The 17,550-nt window shown below is 39.2% G+C and overlaps 1 protein-coding gene across 2 annotated transcripts in view; it reads left to right on the top strand.

Annotated features, from left to right (window-relative positions):
• Nucleotides 1-17,550, top strand: part of TRIO (trio Rho guanine nucleotide exchange factor) — a 258,492-nt gene that overhangs the window by 101,280 nt on the left and 139,662 nt on the right. For both annotated transcript variants that reach the window (XM_068161994.1, XM_068161996.1), the window contains exons 9-11: nt 3,354-3,584; nt 8,966-9,088; nt 16,145-16,336. In XM_068161994.1, the coding sequence (XP_068018095.1) occupies nt 3,354-3,584; nt 8,966-9,088; nt 16,145-16,336 (546 nt within the window). The remainder of the gene's footprint in view (nt 1-3,353; nt 3,585-8,965; nt 9,089-16,144; nt 16,337-17,550) is intronic.

Raw genomic sequence — 17,550 nt, 5'->3', positions numbered from 1 at the left:
ATAGTATTCAAGCTGTGGCTTCCCTAGTGCTGCGTACAGGGTCATGATCACTTCCCTATTCCTGCTGAACACATTGTTCTTGATACAGGCCAGGATGCCCTTGACCTTCTTAGCTACCTGGGTACACTGTTGGCTCAGGCTGAGCTGTCTGCTGTCCACCAGCATCACCAGATCCTTTTCCACCAGGCTGTTTTCCAGCCACTCTGCTCCAAGCCTGTAGTGTTGCTTGGTTTTGTGTGACCCAAGTGTGGGACCTGGCACTTGGTCTTGTTAAACCTCATCCCACTGGCCTCAGTCCATTCATCTAACCTATCTAGATCATTCTGCAGTGCCTTCCTACTCTTGAGCAGATCAATACTCCAGCTCAATTTAGTGTCTTGCTATGGGTGCACTCAATCCCCTTATCCAAATCATTGATGTTGTGATTGGTGTTAAACAGAACTGGCCCCAATGCCAAGCCCTGAGTGATACTGCTTGTGACCAGCCACCAACTTGATGTAACTCTGTTTACTACAACTCTTCTGGCCTGGCCATCCAGTAAAGACTACATCTGCCTATGCTATGCTATGCAAGTTTCTCAAGGAGAATGCTGTGGGAGACAGTGTCAAAGGTGTCCAGGTAGATAGCATGTGTCACCTGGTCATAGAAGGAGTTCAGGTTGGTCAAGCAGGACCTGCTTTCTATGAAGCCATGATGGCTGAGCCTGATCCCACAGTTATCCCTCACTTTCTTCTGCCTTTCTTCTGATTTCTGGTCATAATTTTCCCCATCTGATAAAGCAATAGTTTTGTCTTTAACAACAGAATAGATGCAGAAGTTATAGCTGTGTATGCATATACAAGCAGGGTTCCTAGTTGAGGCACAAAATTTCATTCTGCTGTATTTAAACAGGAGCTCCTTTTTGAAGCTTGATAGAGTAGTTGTTCTGTTTAGGGATGTTACAGAACTAATTGCTTACCATGATTAATGTATGACTTCATTACTGTTAGAGCATGGAGCTCCTTCCGTTTCGTGATGAATGAACAGTGTGAGAGAGGAGAAACACAGTGGAAATTAGAACGCTGTCACTCATTTTAGGTTACAATGTCTTGACAACACGACTTGGTTGCAAAGTGAAAGACAGTAATTTTAAGACTAGACAGTCTGACTATACTGAGGATAATTGCTGTATATTGCTAGAACAGTAACTTACTAGCTTGCAAGCTTAGATAACTGGTGTGCTTGAAAAGCCAATAGCTTTGCCTTAAGTGAAGTTGACTTCATTTATATATTCTTCATCTTACTTCATTATTCAAATACATATTTATGTATACAAATATATAAATGAGATTAAATATTGCACTGAAATCTTAAGGTAAACAAGCACAGGGAAGGAAGAATAGGTACAGTGCTAAGGGACACAGTTTAACACCAGACTTAGTAGATCTTACAATTCTGTGTTTCTAACTCCAAGAAGTAAACGTGCATGTCCGTTTGTTTGTACAGCTTATTACTAATCAGACCAAGGGCTGTCACAGTTTCCACCCCCTGCTAAATTTCTTGGGTTCTGGATAGATAGTTGAAGTCCATTATCTTGAAATATTTGAAAGGTTTCTTTTAGATAATTGCTTTGGATATTACTTGTTTTCAAAAATCACCATTATGGTTACTATTATGAATTATGCTGACTTTTTATAGGAGAACTTCATTCTCTGCGTTGATACTCATTTCTAAAATGAAAAATTGGAACTGCAAAACCAACTCACCTGTGAACGAATTATTATGAAAGAGTTTACATGTTTACTGAACAGCAAATTGAAAATGTGCCTAGATTTTGTGAAAATTGGTGAAAATAGCTACTGAAGGGAAAGCATTGATGAATTTTCTGGTTTTAACATGGTGTTGATTTGATGGATTCAGACTATTATTTGCACTTCAGCCTTGTGGTTTTGGATGAATTTTTCCTGCCTGTCAGATGAGATATCAGAAAAAGTTCTTCACAGATAACTGAATGATAATGAATTGTATCAGTTCTCTGAACTTCATGCTAAAAGTGGCAGAATAGTTAAATACCAATGAAAATGCTTTCAACAGCCTTGCCAAGTGATAAATGTTAGTAGTGACCAGATTATATAGAGTTATTGCTATTTAATTAGCTTGCAAGGTAAAACTGATTATTGTGGTTTGAATGAGAGAAGATAACCAACAGAAATTACTGATGTTTTCCTGTCAATGCCAGTAGTTAAACACAGTTTGGAAAAGTGTATCTTTCTGTGCTGTGTAGAAAGGTTTGAAGTGATACAGTCAGGAATAAGTTTGGTATAACTATAGTTTGTCTTTGCCTTACTATTAACAGTAACAGTTTAGAAGTTGTGAATCCTGTCAGTCAAATCCTGTTCTAAGTTTATATCTGTTAGTCTAAATGTATTCATCAATTAACATGTAGAAAATACCTTCCCTGTTCATCTCTGTATCAAGTGAAAAGAGAGATGTTCCTGGAAGGGTAATTCTGGAGAAGTGCTTCATTTGTGTGCTTTGTTGACCAGAGAAAGAGCTGAAGACAATTTTTTCCGAAGTTCTACTTGACCTGTTTCTACAAAACAACACCAAAGCACCTGCAAAAACACATTAAAATGTAGAAATTATTGTCATGGGTTCAGTTGAATATTTGCTGCTGTTACCCAGAACCATCCTGCCTCATGCCTGCATCAGGATGAAAGTGCTGGCTGGATCAAATTTTTATGGGGCTTGAAGTTCAGATTGTAATATGAGAGGCTTCCTGTTCTGGTTGCTGCCTTTGGGTTCCAGATTTTGGGTGTTGGCTTTTTCCTGTGGGAATGGTGGTGAGGCGGGGGGGAGTGGGGCAGCACGCTGGTTTGCTTTTGTGCTGTTGCTTTTTTTTCCTGCATTTTGCTGCATTTTTTGCTGCAACTAGGCTAAGCTCATTTATATTAAACTCTTATTTCACTCTCTTTATCTCAGCCTGGAGGTTTTTCATGTGTGTTACTTTTCCCTCACTTCTGCATTGGGGGAAACAGAAAGGTTAACCCATTCTTAGGGTTTAACCTATTAAAATAATTTATAAGAAAAGCATGCAAGATTGTAAAAAAAACCCTTAAGGCAGGCTATTATTTAGAAGAGTGCTACTTAACTAAAATTATCTTACATAGAGTAAGAATACACAGATCTATCATGTTGTTGGGTTTTTTTACCCTGTCATAGCTGTATGTAATCATGCCCTGAATAAAAAAGTCTTCACTGCTCCCCAAGTTCTTAAAGACACCTGCAATGAGGAGAGTGGGATGGGCAATGAAATAATAGTCTTAACGTGCTTTTGGCACGGCAAGTAACTCGTCATCCTTTTTGGTGGTCAGGTGAGCCAAGATGGGAAGTCACTGCTTGACAAACTTCAGAGACCTTTGACTCCTGGGAGTTCCGATTCTCTCACTGCTTCTGCCAACTACTCAAAAGCAGTTCACCACGTTCTGGATGTCATCCATGAAGTGCTACACCACCAGCGCCAGCTGGAAAATATTTGGCAGCATCGAAAGGTCCGCTTGCACCAGCGGCTTCAACTGTGTGTTTTTCAACAGGATGTTCAACAGGTGGGTTTTATTTCACATTGTCCAAGTACAAGCCTTGGTACTTTGTCAGCCTATGATTTGAAGCTGGTTACAGTGACAGGTGGGTTTTGGTTGCTAAAGCCCATGCTCTTGCACTCAACAATTCAGTAGGTGCATAGGATTGATTCCAAGCTCTGTGTGTGATCAGAGGATGTTGGCTGTTACAGATAGAAATTACATTTCTAGGTTAGCCATACATATTTTTTTTGAAAAGGTAATTTACTTATTTACTTTAAATCTGGGTGAAAAGTAGCTATTTTTTAAACTTCTACTGGAAGCTGATACATTCTAGATAAAATTCTGAACTTGAAGCATCAGAAAGACTTGTAGGAGTTTAAGTTTTAAAATTTCAGTGTTATCTCTGTGACATTTTTAGTTTCAGTTCCTCAGCAATACTTCATTGACTTAATCATGGTTCTTTAAAACCTTAGAGTAGTACAAGTAAAGAGGTATTAAAACTGTGATAGGATTGTTTACTGACAATGATGCTGTTCTTGAATGAATGGTTATTAGCTGCCATAGTTTTGTTCAAGAAAATGGTGGATGTGAACAGTTGGGAGTGGAATAACCCTGTTTCTATCATGACACTTAATTCAGACAGATGGTGGAGAAAGTGAGCAATTTGGTCAGCTCAGTTCTCTTCTATCCACAACGCCTATCTCTTTGTGTAAATTAAAGAACTTAAACAGCTGAGCAGTAAACTAAGTGTGAAATTATTAAAACTTAATTTTTGTGGCAAAAAAAGGCACATATTGAAAGGCATTCAGTTATTCAACTTCTCTCAGCATTCAAATGTGATAGAGAATGCAGAAAAGGATGAAAAATGTTAGCTGACAAAGAAAGTAAAAGAAAGCATGGTCTGCTATGAACAGTCAGGAAGCACATAGAGAGACAAACCAAAACCTCTATTATGCCATTGTTGATTACCGCACAAATACTAGCTGTTCAGGAGTGTCCAGTGATGATAGTTGTGTGGGTAGTCTGTGAAGGACACCTCTAGAAACTGATGAGGCACAGTTCCCAAATGAATTCCCTCTTACACTTAAAAATGGTTTCATAAAGAATCTTCAGAAGCTGAAATTAACACAGTGGTTTGCTTCTTACAGAGCCAAATGTAAGGTCCTCTCTGTGGTAGCCTGGTGCCAACATGTATAGATTCGCTCCTGGAATTTTTTCTTTTAGTCTGAATTCAATTCAAGTTAAGACTGACTTGGGCAACCTAGGCCAAGTGATCTCAGGTTATTTGGCAGGTAAATAATTTGAACTTCAGGTGTGTAGGCCAGGCTGCAGGCAGGTTATTTCCTGGGGAAAGATAGTTATGAAATGCTACAGAGAATCTTTTTGTGCCTTTACTACTGTCTTATCTTGGAAGTTCCTAAGATGCTTGTAGGAAATTCTGGTTTTCTGCTCCTTCCTAAATCATCATTCTCAGAGTGAAGGAATTAGCCCTTAGAACAACTGCTTTGTTCTTTGAAATTGGCAAATAATTTTTCGTTAGACTTAAGTCATTGTAGAGTCAACACCAGGTTCTTCATCAAGAAGATGGATTTTTGTTCTCTGTTAGCCCTTGGAACAGACATATGTAACATCAAATAGTCTCAGGTTTGAAAACCACAAAGATGACAGCTTTGTCTGTGTTTAAAGCTGCCAGTATCAAGAATGTGTTATCCAGATTATGCAGGAGGATTGTGAGTGTACTAGAAGCTTTTAGCATGAGCCAACTGGCTCAAGAGTGTTAATCCATCTAGGCTTGTTATTCAGTACATACCTTACCTACGGCTCAGAGAAATATATTTGTCTCTATGAATTACAGCACATCTGCAGCTTGAAATGTGAAAACCCATTACAGTCTTAAACTGAACAGAATTCTGAGTGTGACATTAGAAGCAGCATGCCAGGAAATATAGTTCCCCATTAGTTTGTATGTTAACACAAAAAAAGTGGGTGTTTCTTTTAATTAAAACAAACAAACAAAATTTTTGGCTATTGCAACCAATTGTTGAAAATAGACCGCTAAGAAAAGTATGATTTTATGCTTAAAAATGAACAAGCTTACCAAGTGGGAAGTATATGGCAGCCTTTCAGCTAATGAGTTGCCTTTGTTGATTTTGACATGAAGCAATGTAACACTTGCAATAGAATGGTGGAGTTTTGTGCTGTTGGGCCATGAAAGGTCAAAACAGAGTGTAAAGATAATGTTCATGGTAAAGTGATGCTTCTCACTCATGTGATGAAAGCTTTGCTGCCTGAAAAACTCTTCATGGCTTGCAAGATACAGATTAGTAAAACTTAGTAGTATTTGTTTTGTTCTGGTTTTGTTTTGTTTCTTTTTTGAAACATGCATTTATTGGGTCTTACTGATCTTGGATGTCTTTACTATTCATTCTGGATAAATGTGCTGCTTCTCCTTTCTTAACATCTCTGCCTCAAAGACCCTTGAGTATTTTGTATTTTGTAGTAACAGTCACTTGTTTCAGCCTGGGCAGGCTGAAGTGTGCTTGCAACTTGCTCAGCATCAATGCAATACTGATTTCACTGGGTAATTCCCTTGTGGCTTTTGAAGGTGGTTCCAGTGTAAAATAGGTCTTTTGGGGAGAGAGTATTTTCATATTTTAACTGTCCAAGGGCTAGAAATGCAGAGATTGCCCCTTGTCCTCTGGCAGCACCCGGTAAATGGTGGAGATCAGAAAAGCGACTGTGTACAAAGTAGTTGAGGGGTGGGGTTTAAGAACTTGCTAATAACATGGGATATGGTGATGGAAATGAGGACATTGAATCTATGCAAGGTCAGATTTTTTTCTTTCGGCAGACAACATATGCAAAATGTATTTTACAGCCACGAGCAATGAATTTGTCAAAAAGAAGCTATTTTTCTGTAGCCTTTTCTTCTATCATATATTCATTATTGGTGCTAGAGCAATAAATATTTTTCTAGATCTTATATTGAGCATCAAGATGGTTCTGCTGAGACTGCACTTAGAGCTTAACTGCATTGTTAAATCAGCTTGGTGCAGTGGAGGATAATATTAGTCACCTTTTCACTAAAGGATTGAGTCTGTTAAGCTTGTAAGCATAACTCGTGTGTTACTGAACTACTGGAGTGAATTCCATGTGCTTTCAGTATTAGCAGAACAGTCCTTAGTGGGTTGGTATGATGGTTTATTTAACTCTTAGCTCCAGGAAGAGGAAGAAAGTGAATCAAGATTGCTAAATGATTAATATCAGTGCTAGATAATGGCTTTGTCCTTTTATTTAAGTGGTATGCAAAAGCTTTCGCTTGACAAGCAAGAGTATGTCTTAATTTTCACTGTGTTGTTACATACTGTGAACCAAATAAAGAGGGCTTCCTCAGTTTTGTTAAGAATCAAGAAGGTTAAGTACTAATAAGGCTTGTATTCATACTAATTTCACTTAAAGGCAGCAATGTTTCCCTAGCTGACTGGTCTGTGTCATGATCTGTATACTGAATTAGTATGACAGTTTCTTCCCTTGAGAAGCTACTGAGCATTATTTGGAGCAAAAATCATTCTTCATTCTCTCTGGGCTGTTTTCTGCTTTTTGTCCTGTTCTTTCTGGACAGATTTTGCTGTTTGTTTAATTTGTTAGGTTACAACTTTTAGAAGTCTCCAGAGTCCAATCTAATTCTTTCATGCAAAGATGCATCTCTTTAGCTCTTTATAAATGAGAAAAGCAGAGTAGTCTCCTGAAACTAGTCAAAAGCATGGGTAATATAAACTTTACAGATAGCTGAGACCATGTCTGGTTCTTCACTCTACTTTCCCTGACTAGTACTTTCCCTTGAAAGAAACAAATGAAAACCTAACTTGACCTAAAACAGTAATATTCTTTTGGCAATAGTTACTGGGAAAAACAAACATTGCATAACTTGAAAAAAAGAGATTTAGTGAAGTGTTGGTGATCTGAGATGCCTGTGTTATATGGTCTTATGGGTTTGCTTGCTGTTTTGAAGATGTCCAGTTGGAGAGTTTGCAAACCAAAAAGGATTATTGTGGTCAAGATAAATTACATTGGCGTTTTCTGCTAAAGAAAATATGGATGTGCTTTATGGGAATACTATTTGGGATTATGTGTGTATTGAGTGTAGTCGTGAGGGATGTTGCAGGAATGGGTCTTACCTATTTGGAAGCAAAAAAGAAAATCATTTGCAAAATTCTTTACTTATACTGTCAAATGCTCTCGGTACAGAAAAAAAGGGGAAAAACACTGACTGAACTTCAGAAACCAGACTAAAGGATGCTAGTAGATAAGGAGAGATAAAGTACAGGTTTCTGATAGGTGTATTCATGATGAAACACAATTACCAGGTTTTCAAGAACAAATTACCACTGGAAAGAAATATTAGATAAAGTATCCCAGACTACTACCATTGAAATGGATAGCTGACTGCTTATATGCAGCTGTCTTTAATTCTGAACAGCATTCTTGCACCTCTCAGTATCTTCCAAAGAATTATATACTATATGCATTGTAGCTTATGACTTAATTGAAATATGGCTAAGATTTATTAGTTTGGAGAGAGACCAGATACTTTTGTTCATTCACTCATCAGAAACTTAGTACATGTGCAGTAATCCTTTGTGTTAACTGTCAGGAGCTAATTGCATGTAGAGTTTTTGCTATTTATAAAGATGTCAGCCCAGTCATTGTAGTAGAATTTTTAGTGTCCTTAAAACGTCTTTTGTTCCTCATTTTTTCAGCTATCAAATTTGTAATACACAAATACATCTATCTGATGTTTTGAGGAGATAATGCTTCAGAATCTGCACAAAATCCTTCACACGCTCTGAATACATATGTTGTTATTCTCCTAATGATTTCAATTTTATTGTTTTATAGTTAAAAATTCTACTGTTGGGTATTTCTTCTTGACTTCATAATATGTAGAAGGAGAAGTGACTTCTTACCTAAAATAAAAACTTCACTGTGTTGTTCACCAGCATTTTTTGAGAACATGCAAACTCCATTAGTGCTACATTGCAGAAAATTGTCAGATGGAGGCATAAATGGATTACTGAGACACCTTCACAAGGGGTCTAGTCACTTGGATCAGATTACTGTCAAATTGATGGATGTGTGGAAATGGGGTTGTTCTTGGTGGGCTTCAAAATAAACATACAATCCTAAGTCATACATGTAGTTCAGCTATCTTGAGCTAGTTGTTTCTTTGAGAAAAGATAATGAGATGTAATCAATGTCATTCAATAGCAATACTGTGTTTTAATCCAGCAGTACAGTTTCTTATAAGCAGTTCATTTACAGCTTCTTACTTTCTTAACAGATGAATTTTTATTTCAACATTCAATACATCCACTGAGTTTCTGTGTGTCTCTTCGGTACCACAGGTCTTGGATTGGATTGAAAACCATGGAGAAGCTTTTCTTAGCAAACATACTGGAGTGGGAAAATCCCTTCATCGAGCTAGAGCTTTGCAGAAACGTCATGAAGACTTTGAAGAGGTTGCACAGGTAAAAATGGCACATGGAAATATATGAGAAATTCCTGCTGTGGCACTGAAGGGCTGGGCAGAGGGAGCTCCACAACAAAAAATGCTGTTACAAGAGTGGGCTGTTTCATTTAATTTTTCCTTTTCACTCCATCTTCAATAAGAAAAGTACCAATTTCCCCAATCTCACAGTGAGTGGTTGCCTTGGAGCCCAACAGAGCTGCTACTGTTATTATTTATTAGGATGATTTTTAAAGACATACTTTGAAACATTGAGTCTCAGAGGAATGAAAGCTTTCCTTTCAAAATGTTTCATGCGATTCTAGGATTTAAACTTTTGTGCAACATGTAAGAGAGGGTGGAGATTAATTGAAAGCCCTGTTTCCTGACTTAAAGCTTGGGAAGCTCCCAAATCCTCACAACAGCCTGGTGGGGAGGGAAAGCGAAGTCTCATAAGGAGCCAAGTGAGCTGACAATCTGGCCAACCTGGCTTTGGATTTTATAAAACTGAGTTTGTTTATTCCCTGAGTTTGTTTATTCCCTCCATTTTGAATCACAGGTACCAATCCTTTTTCCATAGGAAGACTCCAGTATTGGCCTTAAGTGGAGCTGATGATAGAATTTCAAAACACACTTTTCTGTGAAAAAGATTTATGCCAAAAAAAAAATAGACATATAAGGAATGCAGGGAGCACAACAAGAGGAAGTTGGTTTTGGTGGCAGCCTTGAAAAGGGGGTATGAGGTGAATACAGTGCATGAGAAGCCCAGGCTACAATCCTCTCCATTAGCAGCATGTACTATCTGTTCAGTCTTAGTGATTGATAAGGGTCAACATCTCTCAAGATTTTAATCAAGAGGAAACTCACTAAAGTAGGATTGGTACAGTAGTTCTTCAGTTGAAACAGAAGACATGACTAGAAAATTCTGAGGTGATAGGCAAGAGCATAACAGTGACAGCTACACTGGCAGATGCATCAGAAGTGTGTTTACAGATTGCCTGTTTAATGGATAATTACAGTCTTAGTAAAATACAAACATAGTCTTACAGCACACTCCAGTGACTTGAAAAAATAGCATCAGAAAGCTTCCTTAATACTGATTTCCTCTAAAATGATCCAGAGTAATAAGTGTTGTTAGTTTTGTATATACATATGCTGGATTTTCCATATGCATGCTTCATAATTAATTTTGAGTAAAATCTGTAATATTTTCCATGTGGAAATACTTACTTTTTCTGGTCCAAACAAGCAAGATTCTATTTTTGTAAGACACTTAAGAAAACCTGAATGATCTCATACTTAATACTGTGTTATTTGAGCAAAGAAGAAAAAATGTTTCAGTAACGGAAGGAGATGAAGTCTGTGGAACTGTTAATGGGATATGAAGTCTTAAAAAAGCATCTTGTTAATTTGCATTATACTTTAAAGTAGAACATTGTAAAGTAAATGCTAAGCAAAACCCTCCTAAAATGTAATGTTACTAGAGTTTAAAATTATCCCTTCAGAGTGGAATTACTGAAAACTTATATGGGTGAAAGAACTTAAATATACTACAGGGGTCTATCTTCCGCTGACAAAACGATGGACAAAATGATCTAATACATTGTGGTTTTTTTCATCTGTGATTCTTGAATTGGTAGTGACTGCCAAGAGAGGCACACCCTTCAGTTTGTTCCTCTTACTTGCTCTAAAGCTGAATGAAAGCAGTCCCCCCAAAACATTTATGTTGCTGGTGTTACAAGAAAGGTTATATTCATGTGTAAGACAGCAATCTGTAGTCCTTGTTAAAGCATGAATAACATTGAACTGATTTATTCCCTGCCTGCATTTCTGATTGGTCCAGATCCTTGCTGTATTTTGATTTTGGGATGGGTTTTTTGTTGTGCTGTTTTGTTGCCTTTTCTTTCTTTCCTGTTTTTTTTTTTTTTAATTTTTAATGGGACTCAGTTCATAATCAGAGATTTTCAGTCAGCTCCAGTTGAGAGGAAGCAGTGTCAAGTGAGCTTTCAGTGGAGCGGCAATGTTTTAACAAGTGCAGGGAGCCAATGGTAATATAAAAAATGCTCCTGATAGAAGGCTGACTTCTGATTCTCAAGGGAGTGAATATTATTTTTCCTTTCTTACTTTCTGCATCCTCATACTATTTTTAATGTGATTGAGGTGCCCATTCCTCAGTAGCAAACAAATAGATGTTAAAATGAGGTTTGTGTTGAATAAGAAAGATAATTCCAGAGTCAGTGGGCTGGGGGCTCACAAATTATTCACTTATTTTTGTGGAAAAAAAGACTTGTTTCTCTTTATTTTGCATTTTGTTACCACTACAGAGCACTAGATAGTCAAAGCTCATCCAACTAATAATAAATTCTGATACGTTGACATATGTGCTTGTGCATACACACCTTTACTTGTAGCAACTATTGTAAAATTGTGTTGCTCTTTTTTTGTGAAGCCTGTCCAGATCGCTTTCTATTTACTTTTTTTTTCCCCCTTCTGTTCTTTCACCTCTCTTCATGATCATCTTTGTATCCATGTGAGACCATTAGTCCAGGTGTCATGACTCCATAGTTTTGCATAAGTGATTGACTTCTGGGTATGGATTTTCAGCTTAGAAGTGCTAGATGCAGATCAATAGTATGATTATACTTTGCCATGCCTTTTTGTATAAAACTCTAAATCATCTTAATCTCTTTTCTACTGTGATTTGTACTTGCTTCTGGACAGTAGTCTATGGGCAAAAAAATTAAGAAATTTAGATTTAATTATTGGGATCTTTTTGCACAGGTAAGGTCTTTTCTCCATGTGTAGATTGCATCTGAATTTAGAACTTGGCCTATGAATGGCTGAAATAGGTGCAACTGAAGGTCTGAGTCTTAAAGCATCTTGTGGCTGTCACCAGATGCATAAAGAAAAGTTGCCTTTACTGTCTTAGTTATCTGGGCCTATTTGATGTCTGGAACTAAAAGAGGCAGCAGCCCAGTGTATTTTATAGTCGCTGATGGTCTTTGTTCTCTTAGACTAGATACTTTTTTTTTGTTTTGGAATGAGTGCCAGATCCTGTAGCAATGACTTATGCAGTTATTATCTACCAAGGTAAATATTTATAATATATTTCAACTCTACTTAGAAGAGCAATATTAGTCATAAGGCATATATCTTCTGTTAAGGTTTGAGAATTGCCACTCCTTTGGAAGCAGCATTTGTGTTGTGATCATTTCTTGTACATGCATTTCACCGTTCCCTTTGCAAAAAGAGAAGTTTGGTGTGCCTGGCTCTGTGTTACATAATAGATACTCCTGGAATTCGTAAACAATGCTCCTCATGTGAGGTAAAGTTTTCATTAAAATGGAAAACTTCTGTTTCAGCCATCTGAGGCTGGGTGGGGCTCTCTGAGTTGATGAAGTAGCTGTTGTTCAGGAAGAGTGCCTTAAGGCTTTTCAGCCTTGCCCCTTGAACATGTGATCTGTGGACAGTAGAAATCGGAGCACTGAAGCACAGATTAGAGTGTGTTATGGGTTACCATGGCCTGAGCCAGATCTGGAGCATTGAGTAGTGCACTCCCAACTGAAAAGGGTAGGCTTATGTTAGTCTCTGCAGGCTTTTCCAGGGGAACTGGGGAGCAGTTCTCTACCTCTGCATGCAGTAAAAAAGCTGAAGATTAAGGAAGGGCTAAAAATGAGCATAATCAAAATAAAGGAGTATCATGGGTTTAATTCCTTACATAAATAGATGTAAAAAATGAAGGGAGACCCCCTCCAAATGTATGAAAACTGTACCAGGTCATGTAATTTCCCTTGGGCTTCTCAGGTAGTCTGAGACCTTGAATGAGAGCTCTTATTTTGTGCTCCTTAGTTGAGTTCTGTGGTTGGGCTTGGATTTAACTTTTGTGGATATTATAGTCTTAGTAGAGGTGTGGTACAAAAATGTATAACAAAAGCACATTTGCATAGGCTTAATATATCTTGACAAGCAGGGTTTGTATCTCCTATAATTGAGGCTGGGAGAAGATAGAAGGGAGGAAGGAAAAGAGAAAGGTGTGTTTATATTGCCAAGAATTTTGTTGCATTGTTTTATTAATAATCCATGGTGCAAACTTCATGAGGTGGTACAAGCAAAGATTCTTTAGTGTAGACTCAATTTCAGTCTGTTTACTCCAGAGGTTAACATCCTTCTGTGCTTTTATGATGAGTTAATTCTAAGGCATGAAATCCCACGATTAGGCTCAAAAAAGAGCACCCAAATGTTAACAAATGTTTGGAATCAGTCCAAATAGATGCAGATTACAAGTTCTAAGCTTTGAGAGTTGAACAGCTCTCTCTTCTCTGGACCACGATGCTCTCAGCACATCAGGTACCAGAATCACAGAATGTTAGGAGCTGGAAGGGAGCTTGAGAGATCATCTAGTCTAACCCCCCTGCCAGAGAAGGATCACCTCTACCAGATCAGTCTGGAACTCATCCAGGCGAGCGTTGAATAATTCCGGAGAGGGAGACTCCACAACCCCCTTGGGCAGTCTGTTCCAGTGTTCTGTCACCCTCACAGTGAAATAATTATTTCTCCTGTTTCCATGGAACTTCCTATGCCTCACCTTCCACCCATTGCTCCTTGTCCTGTCATTGGGCATCACCGAGAAGAGCCTGGCTCCATCCTCTTGGCACTTACCCTTCTAAGGTCACCCCTTAGTTTCCTTTTCTCCAACTAAATAGCCCCAGATCCCTCAGTCTGTTCTCATAAGGGAGGTGTTCCACTCCCTTAATCATTTTCATGGCTCTGTGATGGAGTCTTTCAAGCCATTCCCTATCCTTCTTGAATGGAGTGACCCAGAACTGGACACAATATTCCAGATGTGGCCTCACCAGAGCAGAGTAGGGAGGGAGGAGAACCTTTCTTGACCTACTGACCACAGCCCTTCTAATACAACCCAGGATACCATCAGCCTTCAGCACATTGCTGACTCATAGTTAGCCTCCCAACCTATACTGGTACATGGGGTTGCTTTTTCCCAGGTGCAAGATTCTACACTTGCCCTTGTTGAATTTCACTAAATTTCTCCCTGCCCAGCTCTCCAGCCTGTCCAAGTCCCACTGAATGGCAGCACAACCCTCTGGTGTGTCAGCCACTCCACCAAGTTTGGTGTCATCAGCAAACTTGCTGACAGTGCTCTCTGTGCCCTCATCCAGGTCGTTGATGAATATATTGAACAGCACTGGTCCCAGTACTGACCCCTGAGGGACTCCACTAGATACAGGCCTCTAACTACACTCTGTCCCATTGACCACAACTATTTGACTTCTTCCCTTCAACCAGTTCTCAATCCACCTCATTACCTGATCATCCAGACCACACTGCCTCATCTTAGCTGCAAGGGTGCAGTAGGAGATGGTGTCCAATGCCTTACTGAAATCAGGATAAACTACATGAACTGCTCTACCATCATCTATCCACCTGGTTATGTCCTTGTAAAAGGCTATCAGGTTGGTCAAACATGACTTTCCCTTGGTAAAACCACCTAATGACCCTCTTGTCCTTGATATGCCAAAGGACAGTGCCAAGGATAAGTTGCTCCATCACCTTTCCGGGGATGGAGGCGAGGCTGACCAGTCTATAGTTACCTGGGTCCTCCTTCTTACCCTTTTTGAAAACTGGAGTGATGTCTGCTCTCCTTCAGTCCCTAGGCACCTCTCCTGTCCATCATGGCTTACCAAAGAGAGTGGTCTGGCAATGACCTCTGCCAGCTCCCTCAGCACCCTTGGGTGCATCCCATCAGGACTCATGGATTTATGATTGTCCAGATGACTTAACTGTTCTCTAACCCAGTCCTCATCAACCAAGGAAAATTCTCCTTTGCCCTGTCTTTCTCTGGGGCCTTGGGGGCCTCAGGATCCTGAAGACAGCCTCCAGCAGTATATACAAAGAAAGCATTTAACAACTCTGCCTTCTCTGTGTCCTCTGTCAGCAAGTCACCCACCTCATTCAGCAGTGGGCTTACATTGTCTCTGGTGTTAGCTTTTCTTGCAATGTATTTGAAGAAAACTTTTTCTGTTGTTGACCTCCCTCGCAGGGCAGGATTCCAAGGAGGCCTTAGCCTTCCTAGTAGCCTCCCTGCATCCTCTGACAACTGTCTTATACTCCTCCCAAGTGGCCAGTCCCTCCTTCCATGATCTGAGGACTCTCTTCGTCCACCTGAGTTTGCTCAGCAGTTCCCTACTTAACCATGCAGGTCTCCTGGCTCCCTTTCTCAATTTTGTACTCTTTGGGATGCTCTGATCTTGGGCTTGAAAGAAGAGGTCCTTGAATGTTAACCAAATATCTTGAGCCCCTTTGCCTTCTAGTACTCTGTCATGAGAGATTTCCCTTAGCAATTGTCTGAAAAGGTCAAAGTTGGCTTTTCCCATTCTGCTTTCTGTTTTGACCCAAGGCACTTAGAGGACTGCTGATCTGCATTTGTTACTCCTATGATATCTTGGGACAATGCTCCACTCTAATACTTAACCATAAATGAGTTCTAAATCTTCCTCTGTTGCTGCTTCACAAACGATGATCCAACTGGCACATAAACTTTTTGATGTGTTACTATAGTAAGAGTGGAGAAAAGTTTTCCAGCTTCCTGCTTGATGTGTGGATTTGATGTTAAGCGTCTCTACCAGCAGCTGTAACTTTCTCACCTCTAATAAAACACATTTGAAAAGTCTTCTGGCCATGACTGTAGTGATTTTTCCAGTGTTGAAAGAGACCAGTTTCCAAGTAATTACACATTTAGGCTGATCTTTATTGTAGTTCCCTAGTTGTGAATATAAAAAACTAATTCAAAGAAGAATAAATAGGCTTCCAAATTCTGGATTGAGGAGACTTTTTAATGGACATAAATGATGAGCTAAGAAATCAATTTATTCACAGTTAAATGAAAAAGCATCCAGAAAGTCTTTAGTAAGATGATATTCTACTACTTTAAAAAAACCAGAAGCAAACCACATTCCAAGGGCTTTTTTGTCCTTTGGTTTTCATTAGTGGAGTGGCTTTAAAATGTCCTGACTGAATTTTCTTTCACTTAGTCCTGTGAAACCAACTTATTTCTCTACAGAACACGTATACCAATGCAGATAAGCTCCTAGAAGCAGCTGAACAGCTCGCTCAGACTGGGGAATGTGACCCGGAGGAAATTTATCAAGCTGCCCATCAACTGGAAGACCGGATACAGGATTTTGTTAGGCGTGTGGAGCAGCGCAAGATCCTGCTGGATATGTCTGTGTCCTTTCACACTCACGTTAAAGAGGTAAACCTGTTACTAAGCTGTGGTCATAAATTTAAACTTTAAAACCAGTATTGTCCAGTGTTACTCTCCTTGTTAAAACCTTGTCATAGGAAGCCGTGAAACCTCTGTGGTATGATGGGTCTTTGTTTGTACTTTGTGAATTGGGGGGGGAGCAGGTGGGTTGCTGCTTTGGTGGATTTTCATTTTTTCTTTTTCTTTTTTTTTTTTTTTTTACTTTCCCAAGGAGCTTCTACCTCTGTCCTGCAAGTACACATACTTGTTCTGTCAAAGGGAGGGAGGGAGGGCCAGAAGAGGGAGCTGGTACAGCTAAAAGCAAGCATTGTGGGGAGAGATACTGTGTGCTTTTGGTGTGGTTTTTTTTATTCAACAAGCTCTCAGTGAAGTTAACTTGAGTTGTCAGGCACCTCGTTAGGCTGACATGGTTCAGGAGACTGAAATGCATATTAGAAGCACAAGCCCACTTAAGGCAATCCAGCTGCACAGAAAGGCTAGAGCAAGAATAAGGACTTCAGTAGGGACTTTTGGTTAAAGGTAGTGGCAAATTTCAACAACTGTAGATTACTTGTTTTCTGTTTAGACCTCATGTTAAATCTCTCTGCTCAAACCCAGTGAAAACATAAAAGGCTACTGGGTTGCAGCATTTCAGATTATGTCTTACTTCCCTCCACCCTCCATCAAGAAGTAGTGTGTTTGGTGGGGAAGTGTAGTAGTCAAAGTTATTCAGTATATGGTTACTCAGCAACAAGATTGTTCAGCATAACCTTGTAGAGGATAAGGATGGGAGATTTTTGTATGCGAAACACATGTTTTGTCCTTGGAGAACAGATGCATAAGGCAGTTGGTCTTTGAAGGAAGTCAGAACTGAATTACTTTTTAGCTCTATACATGAGTAGATAGCTCACCTCTAAGTTTGTGTTTGTTTCAAAAAGCAGATCAACCTATGACACTTGTCAATATTCTCCCAGAACTCTGCTTGTTTAAACAAACACTGTCAGGAACCATTACAGAGCTACATCTTTGTTTCATTTTTCTCAAGCACAGGGTGTTGTTCCGTTGCTTGTTGTGATGCTCAGAAGCAGTCAGTTGCTGAAGTATGCCTTTTGTTTCTACATATTGTTTTATTACCTGTTTTTCTTACCACCAAGAAGAGCAACTCAAGTGGTATTTAAATGCATACAGTTTCTTGCAGTGATGAAAGATGGAGACTGTAAAAA

The sequence above is a fragment of the Melanerpes formicivorus genome, unplaced genomic scaffold (genome assembly GCF_026170545.1).
Source record: "Melanerpes formicivorus ecotype bairdi unplaced genomic scaffold, bMelFor1.0.p_v2 SCAF_61, whole genome shotgun sequence".
Lineage (NCBI taxonomy): Eukaryota > Metazoa > Chordata > Aves > Piciformes > Picidae > Melanerpes > Melanerpes formicivorus.
The sequence above is the reverse complement of the archived record's forward strand: the minus strand, read 5'-3'. Positions and strand labels throughout refer to the sequence as shown.